This window comes from Nerophis ophidion, linkage group LG03 (genome assembly GCF_033978795.1).
Source record: "Nerophis ophidion isolate RoL-2023_Sa linkage group LG03, RoL_Noph_v1.0, whole genome shotgun sequence".
In the NCBI taxonomy this organism is placed as follows: Eukaryota; Metazoa; Chordata; class Actinopteri; order Syngnathiformes; family Syngnathidae; genus Nerophis; species Nerophis ophidion.
This window is the reverse complement of record NC_084613.1, coordinates 1,521,041-1,536,761: the sequence shown is the minus strand read 5'-3', so window position 1 is coordinate 1,536,761 and position 15,721 is coordinate 1,521,041. Positions and strand designations below refer to the sequence as shown.

Below are 15,721 nucleotides of genomic sequence, written 5' to 3'. Positions count from 1 at the left end.
AATATTTATTTTGTATATATATATATATAGATCATATATATAAATAATAATACAATAATATAACAAGGGAAATGGAGTGTGAACGAGATCGAAGAGTGTGTATGGTGTAAGGCTATGAGCAGGATTCAACTGGAGGGATTGTTCCATAAGCGATGGAGGTGCGTGTTGAGAGAAGCGGTGCAGTCCGACAAGGGCAAGACAGGCAGGGTAGTCCATGGGCGGAAGTGGGGTCGAGAGGCAGGAGCGAGTCGTCGTTGTCCGGGGCGAGCGAGGAGTCAAAAACCAGAAAAGCACGAGGAAGACAGGGAATATACAGAAGTACACGACACACAGCGTGACTCGATGATGAACACAGGGGAAAGTACGGAAGGCTATACTCCGGCCCCGGCATGCCAAGTTGTGCCGGCTTATGAAGGCAGGTCCTTAATCACCGGCAGGTGTGGTGATTGTCGGTGAATGAAAACAGCTGGCGGCCGCTGCAGGGCGGAGACGCTTGCGGCGCGTCCCTGGGCGTGTCCTGAGGTGAGCTCACTGGAGCGCACAGACGGATGAGCGCCGTTGGCAAGGGTCTGAGCCGTAACAGATATTTTGTATTAAAACAATTGTGAATCATATTTATATAGCACTTTTCTCTTGATACTCAAAGCGCTTTACAGAGTGAAAGCCATTAGCTACATCTCTCAGCTTCATTTAAAGCAGTGCGGGTGGCACTGGGAGCAGGTGCGTAAAGTGTCTTGCCAAAGGGCACAACAACAGTAACTAGGGTGGCGGAATCGGGAATGAACCTGGAACGTTCAAGTTGCCGGCACGGCCGCTATACCAACCGAGCCACGCCGACCCAATACAATAGAATGTAGCACAAACAGTTACAGTAGTTTTATGAAGTAATGTTGCATTTACCTTAGTCAGAGCGATGGTGGTGGATTTGGTTTCAAGTTGGTCGTTGAAAGATATTTTCGTGGATGGATTCACTTTTGGAGCAGGATGCTGACTGGCAATGCTGTGCTTGAACTGACTCGCAGGGTCGCTGCACGGTCCGTCGTATTTTATTTCTCCGGTCGCTGGGTGTGGTTTGCTTCTAAGGCTGGATATTTTGCGGAGGTTGTTGGTAGAGACTTGGAACTCTTCTTCGTCTTACTGTCTTTAGGATAGGGCCACACAACATTCTTGTAATTTAAATGAATGCCTGCAACTTAAACCAAGACAGAAAGCTGAAAAAAACTTGCATGTCAAAATACTCATAAGTTGAGGTACAACCGTACAGTCCTCGCGTTTTAGCAAACTTTTGATCCATCTATCCATCTAATCTTCTCAAGTGACAATACTGTTGAGGCCTTGCAAGTCTCTCATCACTCCACCAGACTTCAACCTGAAAGAACCTTGCCTGAGGGAAAGTGGATGAAGTGCTGAGGAGGGAAACAACTTATTCAGCACCAGGCCCGAGTGGAGTCCGCTACATGGTCTGTAACAACTGCCCAAAGCTGGAAGGGGGAAAGATCACCAACTTGTAGGCGTAACCTTTCCCAAAGAGGAGAACTCTGAACGTGTCCATCAGTTTGGAATCATCTCACTTGCTCAGTGTGGAGAGCAAGATCTTCTTCAGCAATGTGGCCAAGAGACTAAGCGACTTCTTGCTTAATCATAATTACATTGTCACTTCGTTTAAAAGGGAGGCAGGTGTCAATGCAACCCGGGGGTAAAATAGTTTTGCAGACAGTGGTAATTTAGCGTCCAAGCAGAATTAAACAAGCATACACAAATCATATAAAACATAAAAAAAATGTCATTAGTATACAAGCTCACTGAGGAACAGTAAAATATATCACCTAATGAGTAGTGAACCAATAAAATATTTGTGATAAGTGTCCACGGGCTACCTGGTGCACACAGGTGAGCAACTCAGCCCATTGGGGGAGGCAAGTGGGGGTAAAGGGACCTGACTGTTCTGTGGTTGGATCGAACAAATGCCTGTGGCTCAATCTCCCACAAGCTGGTTGAAGTGGAACAGGAAAAGCACCTGAGGGTGAAACACATTATTTTAGACTGTTACAGCAGGTTCAGAGGGTGTCTTGTCAGACAACCTCCGTTTGGCAATGACTGGAAGTTGGGATAATTGCCGTCTGTGTGACCCTGTTCACATTGGCATTGATCATGCTTGTAAAGTTGGCTGAACCAAAGTGTTGCAGCCAACTCTGCAAGATCGGCACAAGCCACCACCTATCAGAACCTTTATGGAAGATTTCACCCTTATAACTGCCATGCCAGGCGCCAGGTGGATCCTCCAGGGTTTAGAGAAGCTCAAGTCCTGAACACGCATGCGTTTCAAACCCACAAGATCTCGCTTCTTGGTCCTGCAGGAAGAAAAGGTTGCAGATTTAAAATCAGTAAAGAGCCTTGATAATGTCTTCAACTGGCACTAACCTCAAAGGGTGGACGAAGGCAGTGGACAGATCTGGTCTCCCTCCGCAATTCAAATCATGGGTCTACCAGCATGATATCCCCACAATAATCGTTTGCCTCTAGCTCATGTATGAGGTTCGCAGTGAGCCGCTATCTGCATAGGTGGTGGGCCTTTCTCACAGCTTGTGCAGCAACAAGCTCAGGCTCCTTCTCAGCTCAGTCAGGGAGCAGCAAGAGAGCATCTCCAGCACACTGGATTGAGGGTCAACAGTTTCCTGGGCAGGCATCATTGAGGAAAAGGAGGAAGTAGAAGAGTCAGAAGCTTGTGTCACTTTCAGAAATTTTCCATCGACCCAATTGAGAACAGTCAACGGAAAGAAAAGGCACAAGCTGGTTGAGGAAGAGGTGTGCACTGCTGTGGAGGAGAATTGACTAGCCAGTGCTGTAGGAGGTCATCCGGAAGTGGAATCGGCAAAGGATCAACTTCCCCACTCAGAGGGCAAATTACTATTATTGTCACATGATGGACTTAAGTATAAGTTCATCCCTAAATTGACCCCGGTCCAGCTCCATAGAGTTCCACAAGTTTGAGCCACGGACAGAAAAGGCTAACAGTTGACAAGACACTTTGAGGTTTTCCCCTGAAGGATGCTAGTTGACATCAATGTGGCTCAGTTGCCACAATTTGTGTAGGCAACAAATGTGTCGAGAAGACAGCACCGAGTCCACATTGAGGACACGGGTAAATTGCAGACATGCATCTTTTATGCACGGCTGGTGATGTCAATGCATTGCCAACTTGTTCACATGAAAGACGATCCCCTTGAGACCCTCTGTTGGCCTCCCGGTGGACAGGATGCTCACGTTATCTACTAATGTAACAATTCAATAATTGTACCCTCTCTGGATCTATTGCAGCCCGAGGACCCTGGAAGGACGTCCCCACATCTGCAGCCCCTTCCTGAGGTTTCTCCTTTTTCCCAGTTTGGGATTAGACGTTTTTCTGGGTTTGGATCAGGGGATGCTGTTGTGCTTTGCAAAGCCCTTTGATTAAGGCCCATGTAAATAAATTGTGACTGATTGATTGATTGATAAGAATGACAGAAAACAAGAAGAAATAGTAACATTTCCCTCAATGAAAAGACTCATGATGTGGCTTTGTTTGAGCATTAGATGGGAAAGATAAACAGATATCAGTGCCATCAGTCAGAGAGGCTGATATTGATGGCGTGGGAGAAGGGTGGGGGATGGGAACATTGTCCCGTCGAGAGGCAATCAATGCACACATCCTGTGAACCCAGCATGTAACACGGTAGAGCACTCCCTACCCGCAGCCTGCCAGCACAAACGCAGGGAGGGAAAGGCAACAGGAAGCAAAACATTGTGGACTCTAATTTGGACCATCCACACTCCTCCATGGGTTAGCCTGACTGGCGCCCTGGATTCCTTGGACTGAACTGTCACCATGAAGTTTGGCAAGCGGCAAAAAGGGATCTCGATGATTTGTAAGTGTTTTAAAGATGCTGCGTCAGTTTACGTGGAGTCACAGAGAAAACATTTTAGTTTGAAGATTGTAAAATTCCCTCCAGGTTAGATTTTTTTGGGAAGTTGAGGCAAAAGTTGCAATATTTAGAGGCTTATGTTGTAAGTAAGATCAAACCAACTTGTGATTTTATGACTTTGTTGTCAATGTTTAAAATGTTCCTTGTGAAGGAAATACTGTATTGATGTTTTACTCATTTTATACCACACTAACCTAAAAGCAGACACTAGACGGCAGTTAAAGCTCATGCTCAGAGCTCATTGTCAAATTACTGTACAGTTTTAATGAGTTATAAGTAAAAATAGTAATAATTATAAGTACACAAAGAAACACCACCAAAGGCTGCTTTTGTTGTCCGCTGTCGATCACAAGTTGCAAACATCGGAGTTGTTAAGAGTATTCAATAGAGCTGAGAGCGATCCAGAGGGGTAATTTTTATTGGTAAACTTTAGACGACTCCCAATTACCCTGCATTGTAAAGCACTTTTTATTAGCCGTTATTTACTACTTAGAACGCACATAAAAGGGAACGTGGTCTTGTCTCGCGTAGGATTGTAAAATTCCCCCCAGAATGCAGTTGTCCTCTAGGAAGACTTAGAGTTGTGTTGTCTGAATGTTCTCTTTCTCTTCAGCTTGAGGATATGTGGCACTAGAGTGGTGAGAACCTGACCATGGGTGACTGGAACCTACTGGGCAGCATCCTGGAAGAGGTCCACATTCATTCGACTATCGTGGGCAAGATTTGGCTGACCATCCTCTTCATTTTCCGCATGCTGATCCTGGGGGCAGCCGCCGAGGACGTTTGGGACGACGAGCAGTCGGAGTTTGTCTGCAACACCGACCAGCCAGGGTGCAAGGCGGTCTGCTATGACCGCGCCTTCCCCATCTCGCTCATCCGATTCTGGGTGCTGCAAGTCATCTTCGTCTCGGCGCCCTCGCTCGTCTACATGGGCCACGCCCTCTACTGTATCCGAGCCCTGGAGAAAGAGCGCCATAGGAAACGGATACAGCTGAAGGAGGAGCTGGATGAGGCGGAACTAGCGCTGGATGAGCACAAACGGATGGAGAGAGAGCTGAGGAGGCTGGACGAGCAGAGAAAGGTGAAGAGGGCGCCCCTGAGAGGGTCTCTCTTGAGGACGTATGTCATCCATATCCTGACGCGATCTGCGCTGGAGGTGTTGTTCATCCTGGGACAATACGTTCTTTATGGTGTACAACTCGACCCGCTTTACAAATGCGAGTGGATACCTTGCCCTAACAGTGTGGACTGTTACATCTCGAGGCCAACAGAGAAAACTATCTTCATGGTCTTCATGATCGCTATTGCGGGAGTTTCTCTCTTCCTCAACATTCTGGAAATATCCCACCTTGGTATCAGGAAAATCAAACAGAGCCTCTCAGGAGACAAGTACATGGAGGAGGACAGTTTGATCTTCAAGTCGAAGAGGAAAGTGTCACTATCGCATCATTGTGTGATGTCACCTTTTGATGGACCTTTGACTCAGACCTTCAAAGTCATACCAGAAGAAGACGTTAACCCCTCGCATTACTTTGGGATCAAAACTGGTCATGAGGCCCAGAGGAACAACAGCGTGGCTCATTTGGGGCACACGCAGGCCAGCTATCTCTGCCCCCAACCCAGGACACCAAACAGATCTGTCCAGAACTGTGTCCTCTCCCAAGCTCAGCAAGGTCCAGAGGTCTTCACAACCAAAGTGGACCATCATCTTTGTTGGCCGTCTGTGGTGTCTAACGTGGAGTTCGGAAGTGCATCAAGCCCTCAGGAGGACACGCATCCGAGACATTATCAAGGCTCTCTTCTGTCCAACAACACAATACGACCCTCTTCTACAGACCTCCTTGACAGAGAGAACCGAAGAGACTCGATGGGGAGCGAGCACCTCATCCACAAACCCCGAAAAACCAGCTTCATGATCAGACCTCCGTCTGAAAGCTTATCATCAATCAGTGGTTCCACAAGTCAGTCCTTACATTCCTCAGAAGAATCAGATGAACTTGGATCTCTGCAGGGAGACATGTCCATGATGCCACCTGCTGGAGGCAGGAGAATGTCAATGGTAACTATTTGAAAAACTTGTCTTTCAACCACAACATTACAATGATAACAATAGTACACCAGTATTCATTATTGACTTTTAACTTACAACTACACCATTACCATACCGCTGTCTCCTCTCCTACTTCTTCATCCCCTTACAGGACTCCTTGTCTCCTCTCCTTCCCCTTGACCATGCCTCCTTGTCTCCTCTCCTACCCCTTTACTATACCTCCTTGACTCCTCTCTTACCCCTTTAACATGCCTCCTTGTCACCTCTCCTAACCCTCTACCATACCTCCTTGTCTCCTCTTCTACCCCTTTACCATATCTGTCTCCTCTCCTACCCCCTTCGAATTCCTCCCTGTCTCCTCTTCTACGCCATTACAATACCTTTGTGTCCTCTCCTACTTGTTCATCTGCTTGCATTCCTCCTTGTTTCCTCTCCTACCCCTTGACAATGTTTTCTTGTCTCCTCTCCTACCCTCTTTACCATACCTCCTCGTCTCCTCTTATACCCTTTACCATACCTACAGTTGTCTCCTCTCCTACCCCCTTCACATTCCTCCTTGTCTCTTCTCCTACCCCTTGAAAATGCCTCCTTGTCTCCTCTCCTACCCTCTTTACCATACCTCCTCGTCTCCTCTTCCACCCCTTTACCATACCTACAGTTGTCTCCTCTTCTACCCCCTTCACATTCCTCCTTGTCTCTTCTCCTACCCCTTGACAATGTTTTCTTGTCTCCTCTCCTACCCTCTTTACCATACCTCCTCGTCTCCTCTTATACCCTTTACCATACCTACAGTTGTCTCCTCTCCTACCCCCTTCACATTCCTCCTTGTCTCTTCTCCTACCCCTTGAAAATGCCCCCTTGTCTCCTCTTCTACCCTCTTTACCATACCTCCTCGTCTCCTCTTCTACCCCTTTACTATACCTACAGTTGTCTCCTCTTCTACCCCCTTCACATTCCTCCTTGTCTCTTCTCCTACCCCTTGAAAATGCCTCCTTGTCTCCTCTCCTACCCTCTTTACCATACCTCCTCGTCTCCTCTTCTACCCCTTTACCATACCTACCTGTCTCCTCTCCTACCCCCTTCACATTCCTCCTTGTCTCCTCTCCTACCCCTTGAAAATGCCTCGTTGTCTCCTCTCCTACCCTCTTTACCATACCTCCTCGTCTCCTCTTCTACCCCTTTACCATACCTACCTGTCTCCTCTCCTATCCCCTTCGCATTCCTCATTGTCTCCTTTTCTACCCCTTGACAATGTCTTCTTGTCTCCTCTCCTACCCTCTTTACCATACCTACCTGTCTCCTCTCCTACCCCCTTCACATTCCTCCTTGTCTCCTCTCCTACCCCTTGAAAATGCCTCGTTGTCTCCTCTCCTACCCTCTTTACCATACCTCCTCGTCTCCTCTTCTACCCCTTTACCATACCTACCTGTCTCCTCTCCTATCCCCTTCGCATTCCTCATTGTCTCTTCTCCTACCCCTTGACAATGTCTTCTTGTCTCTTCTCCTACCCTCTTTACCATACCTTTGTCTCCTCTCCAACTTGTTCATCTGCTTGCATTATTGCTTGTCTCTTCTCCTACCCCTTGACAATGTCTTCTTGTCTCCTCTCCTACCCTCTTTACCATACCTCCTTGTCTCCTCTCCAACTTGTTCATCTGCTTGCATTATTGCTTGTCTCTTCTCCTACCCCTTGACAATTTCTTCTTGTCCCCTTTCCTACCCTCTTTACCATACCTCCTCGTCTCCTCTTCTACCCCTTTACCATACCTACCTGTCTCCTCTCCTACCCCCTTCGCATTCCTCCTTGTCTCCTTTTCTACCCGTTGACAATGTCTTCTTGTCTCCTCTCCTACCCTCTTTATCATACCTCCTTGTCTCCTCTCCTACCCCTTTACCATACCTACTTGTGTCCTCTCCTACCCCCTTCCCATTCCTCCTTGTCTCCTCTCTAACCCTTTACTATACCTCCTTGTCTCTTCTTCTACCCCTTTATTGTACCCATCGTCTCCTCTTCAGCTCTCTTCCCATACCTTCTTGGTTCCTCTCCTACCCAAACAATACCTCCTTATATCTATATATGTAAGATACATATATATATATATATATGTATCTTACATATATATATATATGTCTCGTCTACATACGTCCTTGTCTCCTCCGCTCCCCCTGTTATTATACCTCCTCGTCCCCTTCCCTTTCCTCCTTGTCTCCTCTCCTACTCCCTTCCGCTAGATACTAAGAAGTTGATAATCGTATAAAACATTTTTGGTCAAAATGACTTTTACATTGTTTACAGTTGCACAGAAAAATATTATTCTAAATAATATTATTTCCAAAGTATAACAAACTTCCAATAGATGGACAACTAAAAACAAAAAGACACTTTGTTGGTGTAAACTGCATTTTCTACCGCTTATTCCCTTTGGGGCCGCGGGGGGTGTTGGTGCCTATCTCAGCTACAATCGGGCGGAAGGCGGGGTACACCCTGGACAAGTCGCCATTTCATCGCAGATAAGATAAAATAGAGTAACTTTATTTTACATTATCAATGTATTCAACATATTGTATGTAAAAGAGCAGAATTATGCAAGACTGGTTACACGTTGCTTAAAGTACAGTAACAAGTCACAATATCTACTTGGATATTTTACTTTGTGTAGCATTGGGGAAAAAACAACCCTCACCTGAAGCTGTGAATTAAATGTAACTATAACAACCTTGCAGATGCTTATTAAAATGATTTAACGACTTACTTTTTCTAACTGCTGATAGAAAATTAATAAGTTGCATTAAATATTTTTTTAAATATGTACTGCATATATATGTATGTATATATATATATATATATATATGCACATAAAAAGTCAAGATTTCTGTGGTTTATCCGTCATACTGTCCTCAATACCAGGGTAAAGCGGAATATAGGTTAGATTTAATATTTACATTTATAGGATTTTATCAAATCTATATATATATATATATATATATATATATATACAGTATATATACACACACACACACATACATATATATATATATATATATAAAGTCAAGGTTTCTGTGGTTTATCTGTCATACAGTCATACATTTATAGAATTTATCAAATCTATATATATATATATATATATATATATACGTAGATATATATAGATACATATAGATATATATGTATCTATATATATCTACATATATATATATATATATACACACACATATATATACACACACATACATATTTATAAATACATATATACGTAGATATATATAGATACATATAGATATATATATGTATCTATATATATACATATATATGTATATATACACACATATATACACACACATACATATTTATAAATACATATATATACGTAGATATATATAAATCTATACACACACATATATATATATGCACATATATATATATGTATCTATATGGATACATATATATGGAGATATATATAGATACATATATATATACATATATATGTATATATATACACACATACATATATAAACACACACACACACACACACACACACACACACACACACACACACACACACACACACACACACACACACACACACACACACACACACACACACACACACACACACATTAGGTCAGGAAAAAATACAGAGGTTATATCATCCCTACAAGCCTGTGATGCAAGTTTCGTCAGGGGATTTTACTTTTAAAATCCCCTGATGAGCAGGGAAACCATTCATGGTGTTTTGGCAGATGCAATCATTTAGGATGGAGGAGATATTTACACTGCTGGACTGAAGAACTACCTGGGGATTTTTTTTAAAGAAAAATCAGGGAAACCTGCGAAACAGGCTTGTAGGGATGATATAGCCTCTTGTATTGACCACCGTATAACGGATATATATATATATATATATATATGTATATATATATATATATATATATATATATAAAACTAAAAATGTGTATTTTCCAGACAAGTTACTTAGTAATAAATGGTCTTTCTTTCATGTTTAGAGTGTGTTTCTGGACATTTCATCGATCATGAAGAAGTGAGGAGACGTAACATCCCGACAAGGCTATCAGAGACAAGACCACCTGGCTACTTTTAAGCCTTGGATATTTTTTAACAGACTTTGTTGTGCGTCCTGACAACACACAACATTTTGGAGGATGAAGCATATTTTGTGGTTTTTCTAAGCGAGATTTGATGAGAACAAAGTTGTCATTCTGTGTGGTTTACACTCAACATTTGTAATAAACAGCAAAGGCGTTGTTAGCACAAACGTCTTCAAAAGTCACCAGGATTCTCATGCCTTTTCTTTTTATTTGTCAACAAAACAAAAGACAATTGTTTTCATATCAAAGAAAGAAAATGTGACATGTTGCACAACATTTAGAAAAATATCTAAAACCCCTTTGAAGTTTCCAAAAGGAAAATGCTGAGTCTGCATGAAACAGTCATGTCAACCAAAAAGAGGACATGTCAATAAATGTAGCAGAGAAATGTACAAATACAATAATAGCACTGTAAAAAGTTGCAAACATGTTCCATGTCTATGTTCCAGTTGTTCCATGTCTATGTTACACATGTTCCATGTCTATGTTCCAGTTGTTCCATGTCTATGGTCCAGTTGTTCCATGTCTATGGTCCAGTTGTTCCATGTCTATGTTCCAGTTGTTCCATGTCTATGGTACACATGTTCCATGTCTATGGTACACATGTTCCATGTCTATGGTCCAGTTGTTCCATGTCTATGGTACACATGTTCCATGTCTATGGTACACATGTTCCATGTCTATGTTACACATGTTCCATGTCTATGGTACACATGTTCCATGTCTATGGTCCAGTTGTTCCATGTCTATGGTCCAGTTGTTCCATGTCTATGGTACACATGTTCCATGTCTATGGTCCAGTTGTTCCATGTCTATGTTACACATGTTCCATGTCTATGTTCCAGTTGTTCCATGTCTATGGTCCAGTTGTTCCATGTCTATGTTCCAGTTGTTCCATGTCTATGGTACACATGTTCCATGTCTATGGTACACATGTTCCATGTCTATGGTCCAGTTGTTCCATGTCTATGGTACACATGTTCCATGTCTATGGTACACATGTTCCATGTCTATGGTACACATGTTCCATGTCTATGGTCCAGTTGTTCCATGTCTATGGTCCAGTTGTTCCATGTCTATGGTACACATGTTCCATGTCTATGGTCCAGTTGTTCCATGTCTATGGTACACATGTTCCATGTCTATGGTCCAGTTGTTCCATGTCTATGGTACACATGTTCCATGTCTATGGTCCAGTTGTTCCATGTCTATGGTACACATGTTCCATGTCTATGGTCCAGTTGTTCCATGTCTATGGTCCAGTTGTTCCAGTTGTTAGCCATGTGAAGAGGTATGCAGAATTGTGCAGGTAGATACGTTATTGACCAGCTTTCAAGATCCTCCATCAAGAAAATCCAATGTAAACAAATCACTTTCATACACCTTCACAAAAGTCGCTCAATTTCATGTTTTTTTACGGCAGCCAAGTCCCAGAAATGTACTCTGAAATGAAGAGTGGTTCCCATTTGAGGTTTGCAGTGGTGGTCCGTCAGATGTCACACAGTCAGTGATTGTCAAATTGTCACAGCAAATAATCACTTGATCTGTTCTTTTCAAACACGGTGGTACTGTTCAAACTGTCTGTAATGTTACAGTCGCCCCAATTATTAAATATACTTGTTAAACAAAACCACTGCTTTGTTTGTAATGAATACTTAGGCCAACTAGGCTCCTGTATTTTACTGTTGGTACTTGGAGAGCTAAGTTTTTCTCCTGAGTTTGAGAACCACCAATTTAAGGAAGTTGTGTTGTCAAAAGGGTGTCCCGATACAAGTATTTCACCTCCGATACAATGCAGATATCACAACCTTAAGTATGGGCTGATACCGATATTGATCCGATATCAGCAGGAATCATACCTACTTTTATGAAGTCCTATTTAACTCCAAATAAATTAATACGAAAGCTGGTAGTTTTTTCAGTTAAAAAAACGGCAGCTCAGTCGCCATAATTCTCCCGCAAAACAAAAGTGGTCCAAAATAAAAGTGGTCCAAAACAAAAGTGGTCCAAAATAAAAGTGGTCCAAAATAAAAGTGGTCCAAAACAAAAGTGGTCCAAAATAAAAGTGGTCCAAAACAAAAGTGGTCCAAAATAAAAGTGGTCCAAAATAAAAGTGGTCCAAAACAAAAGTGGTCCAAAATAAAAGTGGTCCAGAATAAAAGTGGTCCAAAACAAAAGTGGTCCAAAACAAAAGTGGTCCAAAAATAAAAGTGGTCCAAAACAAAAGTGGTCCAAAATAAAAGTGGTCCAAAATAAAAGTGGTCCAAAACAAAAGTGGTCCAAAACAAAAGTGGTCCAAAACAAAAGTGGTCCAAAACAAAAGTGGTCCAAAAATAAAAGTGGTCCAAAACAAAAGTGGTCCAAAATAAAAGTGGTCCAAAATAAAAGTGGTCCAAAACAAAAGTGGTCCAAAATAAAAGTGGTCCAAAATAAAAGTGGTCCAAAACAAAAGTGGTCCAAAACAAAAGTGGTCCAAAATAAAAGTGGTCCAAAATAAAAGTGGTCCAAAATAAAAGTGGTCCAAAACAAAAGTGGTCCAAAACAAAAGTGGTCCAAAATAAAAGTGGTCCAAAATAAAAGTGGTCCAAAACAAAAGTGGTCCAAAACAAAAGTGGTCCAAAACAAAAGTGGTCCAAAACAAAAGTGGTCCAAAACAAAAGTGGTCCAAAAATAAAAGTGGTCCAAAACAAAAGTGGTCCAAAACAAAAGTGGTCCAAAATAAAAGTGGTCCAAAATAAAAGTGGTCCAAAACAAAAGTGGTCCAAAATAAAAGTGGTCCAAAATAAAAGTGGTCCAAAATAAAAGTGGTCCAAAACAAAAGTGGTCCAAAATAAAAGTGGTCCAAAATAAAAGTGGTCCAAAATAAAAGTGGTCCAAAACAAAAGTGGTCCAAAATAAAAGTGGTCCAAAACAAAAGTGGTCCAAAACAAAAGTGGTCCAAAATAAAAGTGGTCCAAAATAAAAGTGGTCCAAAACAAAAGTGGTCCAAAATAAAAGTGGTCCAAAACAAAAGTGGTCCAAAACAAAAGTGGTCCAAAATAAAAGTGGTCCAAAATAAAAGTGGTCCAAAACAAAAGTGGTCCAAAACAAAAGTGGTCCAAAATAAAAGTGGTCCAAAATAAAAGTGGTCCAAAACAAAAGTGGTCCAAAATAAAAGTGGTCCAAAATAAAAGTGGTCCAAAATAAAAGTGGTCCAAAATAAAAGTGGTCCAAAACAAAAGTGGTCCAAAATAAAAGTGGTCCAAAACAAAAGTGGTCCAAAACAAAAGTGGTCCAAAATAAAAGTGGTCCTGTTTGTGCTGTAAAATAACAACTGTAGATTTTCTCCTGAATTTAATTGAAACAGAACAGTTTTTTTTTTAATTTACAGGAATTTTGTGTAAAAATCTAAGTAAAATCTGGGCGACTGAGCAGCCTGATTCTATTGGAGAAGCTCAAATGTTTCCTTTTTTTAAAAACTGGGAATAGTAGGAATGAAAGATTTATGAGGAGTGCCGGGAAGAAAAGTGGCTAACATCAGAATCTCCATTTTTTTTAATGGCGATTCCAAACAGACATAAAAGTTTCAAGAGTCAAAGCTTTAAAAGACAAGAGCCAAGAGGAGACTTTGACACTTGTTTCATCGAATAGCAACACACTTCTTTGAAATGTCCATAGCAACAGACTTCTTTGAAATGTCCATAGCAACAGACGTCTTTGAAATGTCCATAGCAACAGACATCTTTGAAATGTCCATAGCAACACACATCTTTGAAATGTCCATAGCAACAGACGTCTTTGAAATGTCCATAGCAACAGACATCTTTGAAATGTCCATAGCAACACACATCTTTGAAATGTCCATAGCAACAGACATCTTTGAAATGTCCATAGCAACACACATCTTTGAAATGTCCATAGCAACAGACATCTTTGAAATGTCCATAGCAACAGACGTCTTTGAAATGTCCATAGCAACAGACATCTTTGAAATGTCCATAGCAACAGACATCTTTGAAATGTCCATAGCAACAGACATCTTTGAAATGTCCATAGCAACAGACATCTTTGAAATGTCCATAGCAACAGACGTCTTTGAAATGTCCATAGCAACAGACATCTTTGAAATGTCCATAGCAACAGACATCTTTGAAATGTCCATAGCAACACACGTCTTTGAAATGTCCATAGCAACAGACGTCTTTGAAATGTCCATAGCAACAGACGTCTTTGAAATGTCCATAGCAACAGACATCTTTGAAATGTCCATAGCAACAGACATCTTTGAAATGTCCATAGCAACACACATCTTTGAAATGTCCATAGCAACAGACATCTTTGAAATGTCCATAGCAACAGACATCTTTGAAATGTCCATAGCAACAGACATATTTGAAATGTCCATAGCAACAGACATCTTTGAAATGTCCATAGCAACAGACATCTTTGAAATGTCCATAGCAACACACATCTTTGAAATGTCCATAGCAACACACATCTTTGAAATGTCCATAGCAACAGACATCTTTGAAATGTCCATAGCAACAGACATCTTTGAAATGTCCATAGCAACAGACATCTTTGAAATGTCCATAGCAACAGACATCTTTGAAATGTCCATAGCAACAGACATCTTTGAAATGTCCATAGCAACACACATCTTTGAAATGTCCATAGCAACAGACATCTTTGAAATGTCCATAGCAACAGACATATTTGAAATGTCCATAGCAACAGACATATTTGAAATGTCCATAGCAACAGACATCTTTGAAATGTCCATAGCAACAGACATCTTTGAAATGTCCATAGCAACAGACATCTTTGAAATGTCCATAGCAACAGACATCTTTGAAATGTCCATAGCAACACACATCTTTGAAATGTCCATAGCAACAGACATCTTTGAAATGTCCATAGCAACAGACATCTTTGAAATGTCCATAGCAACAGACATCTTTGAAATGTCCATAGCAACAGACATCTTTGAAATGTCCATAGCAACAGACATCTTTGAAATGTCCATAGCAACAGACATCTTTGAAATGTCCATAGCAACAGACATCTTTGAAATGTCCATAGCAACAGACATCTTTGAAATGTCCATAGCAACAGACATCTTTGAAATGTCCATAGCAACAGACATCTTTGAAATGTCCATAGCAACAGACATCTTTGAAATGTCCATAGCAACAGACATCTTTGAAATGTCCATAGCAACAGACATATTGCATCAATTGCTTTGAAGCGACATTTGAATTGTGTTGAATTGAGAATGAATTCTAAATCCAATCGTCCCCCCAAGAATCAGAATCCAATTGTTGTCAGGTTCATGTTGTGACTATTTATCACCAAAGGTGTGGGATGGACTTATGCTCTCTGAAAGTTGAAGAGGTGTGGTAATTGTTTTTGGCGACACCCACTGGCCGCAATAATACATGAAGTTTAGTGCATGACACCACCAGTTGAATGATGCGGACACGTTTCTTACTGGATACTTTCAATTACTTTCAATGTGTTGGTAATATTCCACTACAACCATTTAATACTTCTTTATGTTGACACATTTAATACTTCTTTATGTTGACACATTTAATACTTCTTTATGTTGACACATTTAAT

General features: G+C 41.4%; 1 protein-coding gene across 2 annotated transcripts; it reads left to right on the top strand.

Annotated features, from left to right (window-relative positions):
- The first annotated feature begins 3,712 nt into the window (after positions 1-3,712).
- Positions 3,713-10,563, top strand: LOC133548917 (gap junction alpha-10 protein-like). 2 transcript variants are annotated; one of them, XM_061893865.1, is made up of 3 exons: positions 3,713-3,905; positions 4,576-6,021; positions 10,019-10,562. In XM_061893865.1, the coding sequence occupies exons 2-3, from the start codon at positions 4,615-4,617 to the stop codon at positions 10,055-10,057; spliced, it is 1,446 nt and encodes a 481-aa protein (XP_061749849.1). In that variant the 5' UTR covers positions 3,713-3,905; positions 4,576-4,614; the 3' UTR covers positions 10,058-10,562. The 2 variants fall into 2 exon arrangements, with proteins under 2 accessions (XP_061749849.1, XP_061749851.1); XM_061893867.1 differs by lacking the exon at positions 3,713-3,905 and having other exon boundaries at positions 4,439-6,021; positions 10,019-10,563.
- Positions 10,564-15,721: the final 5,158 nt, after the last annotated feature.